We start from the raw sequence: 13,093 nt of genomic DNA, 5'->3' as shown, positions 1-13,093 counted from the left end.
AAGCAGCAGAGACCCTGAATATACATCAAAGTGAAGAAAACCCAAGGATAAGAACGTGATACGGGGACAGATGCAATCTGATGGGGCAGATAGTGGCTTACAAATACAGGCAGAACAAATCACCCACTCTGCCCTTCACCCTGCACTTTTGCCCACCTGTACTTGGTGATGGAGAAGGATCTAGTCAGCACAAAATAAATGCCCATTGACATGCAAAGACTAACTCCATCCCTAAGCAAAGTCCAAGTCTCAGGAGGAAGAAAGCCTCACTAAGGCTATCCCAGACCCCCATCTATACGTTGTACTGAAATAATTGTCAGCCCTCTTCTCACTGTCAGTTGATTTCACCAGAGTCCTGAACAGAAATATCCTATGTGGTCCACAGGTAGCATGCTGCCTGGCAAGCAGAGCTCAGGCTCCACTGTGGAAGATATAATGTAGATTTCATAAGCATGCAAGCTTTGTCTCTGAAACACTCAGTGGTTAATGTAACATTTCTAGTTTGAGCACATGGTTAGGATAACAGAGGTGCCAATACTGACAAACTGATGATGCTTTTCACAGCTTTCCTTCTTGTCCTGACCTTACAGTTACCCAGATGGGGACTTTCAACAGATCCCACATCATGTGCCTGAGCAATAACGTGGGAGAAGACCTGGCATACGCATAGATTTTGTTCTGACAAGAAGCAGCACCTTGGTCAGGACATGCCCTCAAGCCCAGAAGCCTTCAAGCACTCCCAGGTTCCTCAAGTTTGTACACTGTTCTGATGATCAACCACAAAAGTACATGCACCAATCTTCTCAAATCCACTTAACACTTTGACCTGCCAAAAGCCTCATACTCAGACCAGCTCTTCACTGCACTGCCACAGCCACCAAGACATCAGCTATGCCTGGGTTGTGCCAGCTCTCCTGTGTGCACACTCCTTGTCTGCACAAGTGTAGCCAGCCTGCTGCAGCCCGGCTGCTCCTGCCGATGGCACTCACTGGAGCTGGCAAGAGCAGGGCCAGTGAGTGCAAAGGAGCAAGAAGGCAGTGGGTGGGCTGGAAAACAGCCATTCCTAGGCCCACTGTCATTTCAGAGTCCCAAAGCAGCAGCTTAGTGCCCTGAAGCATTAGGACTGTCAGGTCTGCATCAAAGGCACAACAAAACACACAGTATTGTTTATTACCTCCTTAAAATAAATCGTTCTCATGATTATAGTAATTTAGGAAAGCCCTGCAGCATAGGGAGCAGGGAATCACGCTCTGGACATGGTTTGTTTTTGGAACCTGAGGTAATGGAGACACTGTAAATGGATGTCTAAGATAAGAATCTGTCACCAGATTAATCAGAATCCTTGCAAGCTGTAACTTAAAACACCTACCATGTTTACCCACTAGAATTTAAAGGGACAACACTCTTATTTTCAGTCACATTTTGCATTCATTCAATTAGTGTCAAGCAACAGAGGAGTTGGTTCAATGCTACAAGGAATAGAGCTGCACACAATTTGTTACTCTTCAGATAAGTAATATTCCATACCTAATCACTGCTCACTTGGAATCAGGTATCTCTTTAAAGTATTTACTTACATGAGAAAAAAATGTTGAAGTCTCCTTCATTTGAAAATTGAGTGGGGATACAGTGTTAAAATTTAGTATAAACTCAACGTTTTTATGCAAGGTTTTATATACATTATTATAATAAATTCTTCACAAACTAAATTTTTACTGTCACAATGATCAAAGTCAAAGCTTAGATGTGTTTTATTTTACATTTTTTACCCACATACATTAATTCTGGCTTCCAGTTCTATGACCTGAGTAGTTGCCTTGGTCAAGAAGGGGAAGGGAAAAGCACTTCATTGCAATTAACCTGAAACATTCCGTACTTCTGAAGAATAAAAGTCTCACTGTATAAACAGTACAGTTTCTGTCAGGACTGCAATAAACTAGGCCACTGGGTTCAATCCTCAAGTTTCCTTGACCTACTAAATTTACAGTAGTTTCAATGTTTGCTCCTTTCAGACTGCTAATTCATTGTTGCAAAAAAAAAAAAAAAAGAAAAGAAAAAAGAAAAAAAGAAACCTATATTAAAACTTCTGCTGCTTCACAGCCTTTATGAGAAATTAGTAAGCAGAAAATGCAGCATGGAAGCAAGTGACTGAAGTTCAGATTTGGATCTGTATGTTTTACAGCTGTGATCCTCATTCATGCCCAGCTCTGGTTACAGTAGAAACTCTTTCCCTCCTTCGGAAGAGATTTTCTCCCCGCAGCTCGCAGGGACATGGTTCAGTCCCTTCACTGCTGCAGCCAGGTAACCTGGTGCAGGGGTTATACACGGACATTTCAGGAATCGTTTATCCTTACAATGAGTACACAAACTTATCAGAAGAGGGACAAGTGCCTTTCGTTCCCTTCTATTCCTCTGCCAGTGAATTCCTACTTGCCCAGGAATGAGGCAATCTAAGTATCTTATTTATTTGGTAACACTGTACGTTCCTGCTCATGTCCTTCCCCTAAAGTATGGTACAGCATGTAACCACAAGGTCTCACTGAGTATCTTTATAAACCTGGTTATGAAAGAAGTGGGAATCAGTAGTTTAACAGGCTCATGTGGATGTGGGTGAAAAAGGGGAGACCAGGCAATTATTCCTCACAGGCTGAACTGTAAATGGCCACAGAAGCAAATAATAAATAAACTATCTCGGTTGTAAGGGACATTCCAAGGTCATTTGCTCCAACTACCTGCTCAAAGGAGAGCTGAGTTTTAGATCAGACCCAAGCAATCCTTACATGAGGCAATCGCTGCAAAAAACAACAGGGAACTCTCGTTAACACTGGTGTGTGTTTTTGCACTGTGACACAGAGCAAATTACTTTCTGTAGTTCAAAGGCCAAAGAAATGTGACAAGAACAGGGCAGATTTACTCCAAGGGGATGCAGAGATTGCAGGAGCTCCAAGGCTGTCAGCAGCACTGCTGGGAGAGGACAAGCTTTAGGGCTTATAGCAACTGAGACCCTACAGGGCAGCAGAGCGCCCTTTTGTCTCAGCTGGGATGTTACTGCTGCACACAGTTCTGCCAGCTACTACAAAGTATGCTTAGAGACAAAAACAGACAGAACATTTTAAAGATAACTCATTTTATACTGTGCTGTTTGAGGGTGAAAATAGTTTGTTTCCTCTTCTGCACCCCTTCAGGGGCCACTGCAGAAACTAAAATGAACAGGTTGTTAGTGCTGTGGGAAGCACTGGTGTGCTGGTGGCAGGCACTGGCATGTGGTGGGTCCCTTGATCCACCAGCAGACCCAGCATGCCCTATTCATTGTGTCCTGGATGCAGCATGTCCAAATCAGTATTTTCATAAACACTGCCTCAATTTTTTCCATGTACAGTTTAGCCACATGTTTTTGGTTTAGAAACCCTTTAAGCATTTGATCATAGGATGTCAAGGACATTTGGCTTTAGAGGTGGAGGAAACTAGAAACCACACAAATGCTATGAATAGAAGCTATGGAAAGAGATGGCACATTTATGAACTCGGTCAAAGTGGATGCATATGTTGCTTTATTTAGGCTCATATCAGAGAAAGAAACCCATGTAATCTTTAGCTCTTTACTTGCATTAAAGTTGCAACCCCTGTTGTTTCATGGCATATTCCTATTTTTATACTACTGAAATCATCACCCATAAGTTTCCTTGAAAATTGCTTCCCAGCCCCAGAAAACCTTATACTGGCATGACTGCAATAGTAAACCTATCTTCACTTGCCTAAAAGATAATAATCAGATGAGGTATTATCGAGTATTAGTGACACTCAGCAGCAACATCTGAGCTTACACAAAAAGCTCTGCTTCTCATGCCTGAATGACTCATATTTGCCACTAGAACAATAAAAAGTCATTAAAGAAAGTTGACTTTAAAAATATTGCTTGGAACCAGAGCAAAATATTTAATTATATCAAATGTCATAAGGGCTCTTTTTTATGTTGAAATTCTTACAGTATAAACAGAGTGAAGAGAAAGGCTGTGATCTTTTTTTACTGAAGACGAGGAGTGCAAAACCAGAAGTGAAAATATTTGAATCTGTTGGAAGCGGGAAGAAAAATATTATTTTATACATAATGATGTATACAGAGAACATTGTAACACACAGGCACATGTATCAAGATACTAAACTATAGGATTATATTACCACTGGACTGCAAAGTTTACATTCACCCAATCCTTATTGTGCATGTAATCCAACAAAAGATTGCCTTAATGATATATACATTGTCTTCATTGAATGGTATTTGCTGGCTGCTCACATGACTAACTGTTAAACACAGTTTCACAATATATTGGCATCGAAAGTGAAGGCAGCTCATGAAGTTCCCTGCTACCACTGCCGCTCCTTCCCTGCCACCATTGCTCCTACATCACCGTGGGCCACTCCACACCCATGCCCTTATGAATAGTTGAAGGGTCACATTAGGACACAGGTCACCAAAGTGACCTGGGTTAAAAAAAAGCCCACTGAAAATACAAGTGAATATTTTTAACTTGGAACATTTCAAAGATACAGCTCATGATGTGACGCCATGAGCAGTTTTAGTGACACAGCTGGTGTGGTGGCAAGCTGAGAATGCGGCGCGGAAGCGGGAGGGAAGAGGCCGGAAATCCTCAAGCCAGCAACTGTGCCATGCACTGTGGAGCAATGCCACATGGCAGGGTTTGCAAAAGCTGGTCCTCTCTCCAATTCCCTTTGGCACTCTTACTTGGATGCTACGAGTACTGAAGTTTGTGGTACTTACGCCATGATGCCCGAGAGATGAAACATTTCGGCTGTTATGTATGACAAGTAACTGTACAGGAAGACAAAGAGTGGCTCAATCACTCGGATTTTATGGGTGAAACGGGTGGTAAAGGCTGCTACAAATCCCAAAAGGATTCCAATCAATACTCCACCGATCCCCACTATAAAGAAGTTAGCAATCCCAGCGAATATGTCAATAACCTTAATTGTGCGCATCTGGCAGAAAGACTTGAACAAATTGTACAGGACCTATGAGGAAAAAGAAAGCACATTATCTTTGTGAACTATTCTTAATTTCCCTTCATGCCATTAATGTTCCTCTGCTTAAATGTTGAACTTCGAATTTCTCTATCTAACTTGAATTTGCTTTTTTAGATATGCTGTTATTTATATCTGGCATGTTATTTGTCATCCATATATATCAGGGAGATACCAAAGACAGATAAATATAATTACTCCCATTTTTGCAAAGGGGACAGATTTCTTCACCCATGCCACTCTGGGGGCCAGGAGCATAAATCTATCTAATTCTTCTTTAAAATCATTTATTTACAGAGCTCCTAATGTACATTTCAGATTTTCCCCAGACTAAAAGAAATAAATCAGAAGGAGAAAAAAAACCCCCACAGTTTCATAACCAGTGAAAAATCAGGTTATTTTCAAATCTTTTTGACCTACATGACACTGAGAGGTAGACCACAGATTCATCTAAACTGCTGGGGTAAGAGGGGATGTAGAGGCAGCTGGGGATGGACAGTGACCACCTCAAGGAGTAAAAGAAACATGGTATTTATTAAGGCAGTGCTCTTTCTCAAAATTCTTGGCCATTAGGAATTTAATGGTTTAAAGACTGTTCAAAATATTGAGTATTTCTAGAGATTTGGATTTTGTCCCCATTAAAAAAACCTGTTGCCATGTGTTTGCCCAGTTTAATTTTCAAAGCATTTATAACCATCCTCCAAAACAAACTAGGTCTATGGGACTATCACATTTCCTTAGCCAGAGACCCTTTTTATTTTATACAGGAAACAGGACAATCTAAAGACCACATTTCTCTAATATACAGTGTTTTAATTTCTCCAAAACAGAAACCAGTGGAATCAGTTACTATAAAAAAAACTTTAAAGGGTTGCCCCATCTGCAGATCCACCTGGGAAATTTAACCATTCCATGGTGTTGCATGTATGCTCCCAGCCCTGCAGTGCCAGGGCGGCTACACCGTCCTCTTGTACAGAGCAAACTTTGGTCACGGCCACCTGTTCCTACCACAGTGGGTTCACAGACTAAGCCAGTGACCAGTCATCTTAGACAGCTTGCAGGAGTTAAATCTCTGCTTTCTTTCTAGTCTTCTTAGTACACCAAACAGGTTTCTCTATCAGGAATGCTATTTGAGATCACATGTTTTATCAGTACTCGCATTGAGCCAACAAAGTAGGTGTTTGAGTAGTGGCTGTGGAAGGATTTTTCATGTTTGCACTCTTGTTCTCTCTCACAGGACAGAACATAAGCTGTTCAGCCCTCCTTAGTCAAAACTGGCTGAGTCTTACAGAACTGAAAGTTTAATGCAAAGACATGGTTTATTATGGGTCCCTTGGGCTAAGTGAAAGGAAAGAAATGAAACAGAAAAGAGAAAATATATTCCAGAGCAAGCATGAAAATAGAAGGTTAAATCAAACCTAGAATAATCACCAGTAATTTTCATTGCAAAGCAGCAAATACAATAAGAGCAGGATCATGAACTATTTATTAGATAACAATGAGGCTCTCAGGATGAGTCCACTTGGGAGAAGTGTCCTTTTTCATCTGCACAAACCCCTTGCTGCCCTGAGGCAGGCTCCCAGCCTTTTTGCCCATTCCTTGTTATTATGTACTGTGCAGGAAGGAAAACAATGTCACAGGCTTCACAGTTTTTCCATCTGTTTTGATTTGTAGACCTTATGGATTTGCATGGAGAGAAGTATACCAGAATTAAACCTGCTGACAGTAGGAGTGCCTTTGCTGGTCACTTTACAAGGACCTCTCATTCCACACACTCCCAGGACTCCATTAATCACAGTCTGAAGAATAATGTTGACTTGTGCTGTGTGCAAAGAGTTGCCCTGAGTCACTTGTTGAAACTTGGGATGATCTCAGAGTTGTGTGTTTCTTTAAGACACCTACAGAATCTGACCTGGCAGAATACTCTCTTGGTACATATTAGAAAAGCTGATTATTTTATTTAATTGGCATTTTAAATAGTATTTTTTTATGTTTTAAAAAGTAACTATATAAATATATACAAGGCTAGTTTCTAAAGGTTCTTTACAAGGTTCCTGTAAAGAAGCAGAGAATTCTGATCTATCAAAGCTTTTCCATAATGTCACTTCCTACTGAAGCATTCACCCTGCAAATAGAATGGAGCCTGCTGCTCCACATGGAGACATCCTCATAAATCTCAAGTCTAATGCCATAAATTATTTGAAAGAAGAAAAGCCATTTTCTCCTTTGTACCTCAGCCATGGTTAAAGCAGGAGCTACAACTATGGAATGTCATGAACAGGATTTTAACCTCATTGTTTTTTATTTACACTGTTGCAAATGAGATCAAAATCAGGTTCACTTCCCTTTACTCTACAGTTCAGTTTTACTGAGCTTTCTCTAAACTTCCAGGAGCATCAAACACCAACTCTGGTCACATTTTTAATGCATCTGATGTGATAACAGAGGGATTTTTTGAAGTTCAAGATTTTCACTTACTCAATAGCCTTCACCTGACCTCACTGAAGGTCACACCAAGCAATATTAGTCACTGATCACTTTTTAATCTTGTCTCAGAGTATCTCTGAAACACTAATTGCTTATTTTCATCAGTTCTCAGTTATTAAGTTTTTAATTCTAAAATTAGGGCACTCTAAAATAATGTTGTCAGCAGATGCAGAGTACAAAGTACTGCTGTAATGTTTTCTAACATGGGAATAATATTATTATAATGACACTGGCTCCTTCTTTCTGATTTTAAGCCCAGAATTGGAGTTTGAACTTCTAACACTCAGCTGTGATCTTCTCATTTATTATCACCTTGATTGTTATGTCTGATTCAGTTTCTTGGTAAAGCACAAACTCTGATCAAGAATCCAATTATCAAATAATGTCGTCTGTCAAATTCAAGTTCCAAAATTCCACCAGTGGGAAAAAAAAAAAAACATTCAAATGCACAGACATATTGCAAAAACTATTAGGCATGGAAGACAACCTGAAAAATGCAGCAGAACTCATAACTCCTGAGAAAACACACCTTTCTTTATATACAAAATGAAGGTGTGGGAGCACATTCTCTGGAAAGGAAAGCATAGATGACACAGCTGTTCTAATAAAAGTGCATTTAGTAAAGCAACTGTGTTTTGCACTGCCTATCTGCATAGCCCCTGGTTTTTTGATATTGCAGTGGCCATAGGAATTAGGCAGGTTCCATGGATGGCCAACCTGCATTCAACTCCCTTCCTGCCTCATCCCCACATGCCACTGCAGGCCTCTGCCAAGGCAGGTGGGACTCAAGGGCTCCAGAAGATGAAAGCTGAAAGGTTCTGAGTTCTGCTGGTTGCTGGTCCTGTCAGCTCCCCATAAAACAGGGACAGAGGAAGGGAGAGTACAAAGCACCACCTTCTCCAAGCCCAGGGCTGAGTAGCCTGGCAAGGGCTGCTCCAGCAGCATCTGCTTGGGCAGGGAAGGCAAGGTCCTGTCAGGACAGCCCCAGGAATCTGTGTGACATTTTAGGGGTCACATTTTAGGTATAATTACATGATTGCAGGTGTGCAAAAACATAACAAGGAACCATTAGCAGACCAATTCTGTGCATGTGGAAACAGCTTGATCTCTGTCCAAGCACTGCCTTTGCGTGATAGGAAGTAAGACCAAAGGTACTCCACATTCCTTTCACTCCTTCATAAATATATGTAAGGCCATAAGTGCATTACTGGACTGTCCCTACAGACTCCTCAGATTATCTTCCCTCTGTTAGGGCATCTGGGGAGGCAGGCCATAAGGAAACCTCCAAAGAAGACAATAATGAGGCCTACAGAAAAGTTACACATTAAATTGCCATGCCAGCCCCTATAAAAATGGTGGTGGTTTAGAGAAATTTGCCTTTGGGAAATAGCACATATGAATATGCCCATGATCAGGATGCAGAGTTTTCCTAGCAAATCATGCTGTATTAACTGCTGCCTCAGTGGCTGACTTTCATTGAAAAAAGTGATTTTGCTGGGAAAAATCCACCAAACAACAAGTTTTAAATAACCAGATTCTTCCCCCCCCCCAAAAAAAAAAATTGTATGAATAGACATCCATCACACAAGTGGCATTAGAGTGACTAGAGACAGACCCAGACATGGCTGAGCTGCTAAGCCTTTTGAAACTCAGTATGTGCACCTATTTATTTACAGGACTGGCTTAAAGTACCAGTTTAGCATTGGCAGGCAGTTCCAACTGTAAGCTAATGAGAAAAACTAGGTTTTAAGGCAAGCCTGTAAGAGGAGATGTGATTCAGCTGACTGGATAGCAACAGATTCAGGTAAAGCATGCAGTCTAAGTGAAGAAATAATAGTATTCCCACAGACACACAAGAATTTATCAATACCAAGGCTCAAAACAAATTATGACATATACATGTGTTAAGCAGGTGAGGGAAAGTCCATGAAAAGGGAAAAACAGGTAAGGCAAAGTCCAAGAGAAGGGGAAAACAGGACAATTTTGCATAGAATGGGACTGGAATAAGAATCCAGGGACAGAAACAGGAAAGTGCAGACCCAATTCATAAATCTTTCTGATCCTTCCAGCATATGAAAAACTGTACTTCTATGTCTCAGAAAACAGAAAGCATGCTAGGATATGGCTGGCATGGGCAGGATTTCAAGGCATGAATAAATGGGAGTAATGACCCAGACAGTGTCATCAGGTACAAATGAGGGACACTGAGGGGGGATAATGGAATTTGTAGATTGCTGTCCTCAGGTCAGCACCACAACCCCAATTCAGCTAGTTAATGATTAGAAATTATTGCCTCCAGGTGGCTGTCTTATCTCATCTGTAGCCTGGGATACATGTATTGGTTTCAGGGCAGTTCCAAGTGGATGGGCACATGCAAGTAGTTAACCTCAGCAAGGTCCTGTGCCATCTCCATGATTTGCCATCCTCCCCATTAACACACTACAACACCCCACACCAGGCCCTTTCCCTTTCCTGTCCAACAACATTTCTGCAGGTGAGGAAAATGTACAGTTTCAGATTACAGAAGTAATAGAACTGCAAAGATACAGAAACTAGAATGATCAGTAGTAAAATTCCTACAGTAAATATGTTACCATTACTCTCATGTAGTAAGGCTACTGTGATTTCTAAATCTAAAGTTTAAAGAATTAGACACACTAGCACACCCTGACTTCCATCTAGTAGCAAATTGTAATAACCAGATACAAGGAGATACAACAGAGCAGCATGTAAACAATCATTCATCATTCTTATCAATTGATCATTTATCAAGTAACTTACCACAGTTATAGCATCATTCAGCAAAGACTCTCCAAACACCAGGATATAAAGCTGCTCGTTGACGTGGATATTTTCAAAGACGGCCAGCACCGCCACAGGATCCACAGCTGAAATGAGGCTGCCAAAGAGCAAATTCTGCAGCAAAGTGATGTCAGTCAAACCAAATGCACTGATCTGGCAAATTCCATACAGGGAAATTCCAATGCCGATGGCATTCCAGAGCGTGCCCACCACAGCATACCAGAATATGGTACCAAAGTTCTCAAAGAACAGACGAGTTGGCATAAAATATCCAGCGTCAAGTACAATAGGTGGTAACAGATACAAGAAAAACACATCACTGTTCATTACAGGTGGGGACTTCTCCTCTGCTCCAAAAATAATCCCACCAAGAAGCAATCCAACCAGGATAAGGAGACAGCTTTCAGGTACTATTGAGGGCAACTTGTGATAGAGATGAAAGCCTTCAAAGGAAATTCAAACACAAGAAAGGGAGATGGTTACTTGTACAGAATCCATAAGATTATTCTGGATTCTGTTATTGTCATTTCTATACTAAACAAACAGCGATTGCAGGGCAACTTCATTTCAATTGCAAAGACTGAACTGGACATCCAGAATGGATCATGGCAAATATGTTGGCTAGCATAGTTAATTCAATTGATTTGGTGGACATTGATAGCTAGACACTCCACTTATCAGCTGTGTGCAAGGGTACTCTCTGTGAAACTGTGGGGATTTTTAAAGCATGGAATGCTCCAGAAACACAATCCAAACACTTCTATGGGGTAAATTACATCTAGGTAGAGAAAAAAATATCATACTAACCACTGCTTCCTCTCTGGACAGCTTCACCAAGGAGTTTAAAGAGCACTTTAATTTCATTTTTACTTTTAGAGTCTCAAAGCTAGTGAGGGGAACTAGCACAAGTGACTTACACCCAGTCACCCATGATCACTTCCCCCACAACCAGAATGAAGCATTTACAGACAAAATTATTATTTTTAGTGGAGCCTCCAAATTAATTTCACAAGAGTCAACATATTTTCCATAAAGTGACAATAAGCTGTGACCTGTATTATTATGTTCATTCTTCTGTATCATATGAATTATAGTAGAGTCAGGATTATCTCCTAAAAATCTGTGCAAAGTACTGAAGAAATTAATTTTAAAAGGTTCTGAATGAGGACTTAGTAGTTGAATGTTACTTAGCCTTCTAAAATTCTCAAAGCCATGCTTTTTTGATTTAAAGATTGATTCCAATTACTTATAGAAGTTGGCTGTTTTAAGGATAATTCTGGTAAGGAATGGGAAAAGCTTTGAAGGAACTTACTCTGGCCAATCTAATGGAATGATCAACCTTATGCTCCAAGGTCACATTCCAGGTCCCAGTGATGCCAATCTCTTCCAGACTCCTCCTTATCTATATTTGGCCCACATAATTATATAGAAATTGATCCACACCCACAAGATCCCACAATCCCTGCCTAACTAAAAAGCATTTAAATTATTTTAAATGAGAGCTGCACAGAAACACTGGGTGTGGTAATAACGGGCGTCTATTTCAGAAAAACTATTTCAGTAAAAATCACACCTGCAGTCAAAACAGTTAAATTTCTGCAATCTGGGTATAGTTTACATCAAGTTTCCCAGTTTCAGGGTTATGTATCTTGTGACACCTATTTTGTTAACTCTCCTTTCACCATTGATTTTTTTTTCCAGTTAAAAGAAACCTGAACTTATATTTAGGAAAAACACATGGTTAAGATGGAGCATGAGTAAAGTAGTTTTAATCTATGGACTTTTTACTTCAATATTCTGTAACTACTAAAGCTGGTTTTAAAAGCAAGTAGCTCAAGCTGCATTTTTTTTTCCTTTTTAAATGAACACAGACTGCTTTAAATAATTAGAAACACAGCCTATGTGACTCTTTAGGACTGCCAAATTCATTGCCATTCTTCAAAACCAGAACCACCAATGCCCTATATTGGCAGAACAGGTAATGATCCTGGAAAAATCAATAATTTGCAGTTGGAGACTTGACTCTTCACCTTTCAGCTGCTTACATATAAACATTTTATGATTCGTCTTGGTTTCTGCAGTGGCAGAAATACAATTCCAATACAATGGTCAGGAAGTTTCCCCTGAGTAAGTAGGTTTTGCCAGAAGTTTTTTTAAAACCTTCAAAAGTAAATTCTAAATAAGTTCCTCAATAAAAATTCAAGAGAAGGGAAATTATGTAAACACAGCTTTTGAAAAAAAACCAAAAAAATACCATCAATTGTAATACAATGGCAGTGAAATGTCTACTGTGAATTTAAAAAAAATAAAATCTTTTCTTTCCTTCTTTACAAATTACTCTGGAAAGTTCATGGCCTCTCAGAGATTTGGGATTCCACCTCATTCTTAAAGATAACAGAAAGCCTCCCACTAAGTTAAATATGCTTTTTACTAACATAAACAGCATCAAAACTCCTGGAGACTTTCTGCCTACATGAAAAGTATTCAAGGGTGATTAGGGACAGGCTGTGGTTCCTGATTTGAAGAACAAGGATTTAGAGTCCAGTGCATATCAAGTCAGTAGGAGATTCTCTGCCCAATGAGGGACATCTTCCCTGCTCTGTCGGATTCACAGCCACAGGGTCAGGATCACCCTGGGAGCAGATCCCCTGCAGTACAGAATACTCAGACTTTCATGCTGAATGCAAGGCTACAGCTCCTTTCTCCTCCTCTGACCCTGCCCTTGGGCTTCAGGTTATGCAGTGACTCAGCTTCAACAGCATGG

General features: G+C 40.4%; 1 protein-coding gene across 1 annotated transcript in view; it reads right to left on the bottom strand.

Moving 5' to 3' along the window:
- SLC9A2 (solute carrier family 9 member A2) overlaps positions 1 to 13,093 on the bottom strand; it is a 34,806-nt gene that overhangs the window by 18,024 nt on the left and 3,689 nt on the right. Inside the window, exons 2-3 of the mRNA XM_074535821.1 lie at positions 10,309 to 10,772; positions 4,781 to 5,031 (exon numbers count right to left, since the gene is read on the bottom strand). Of these exons, the coding sequence (XP_074391922.1) occupies positions 4,781 to 5,031; positions 10,309 to 10,772 (715 nt within the window). The remainder of the gene's footprint in view (positions 1 to 4,780; positions 5,032 to 10,308; positions 10,773 to 13,093) is intronic.

Source organism: Zonotrichia albicollis, chromosome 2 (assembly GCF_047830755.1).
Source record: "Zonotrichia albicollis isolate bZonAlb1 chromosome 2, bZonAlb1.hap1, whole genome shotgun sequence".
Classification (NCBI taxonomy): domain Eukaryota; kingdom Metazoa; phylum Chordata; class Aves; order Passeriformes; family Passerellidae; genus Zonotrichia; species Zonotrichia albicollis.
Note: the sequence above shows the minus strand (reverse complement) of the source record. Positions and strands in the feature narration are given on the sequence as shown.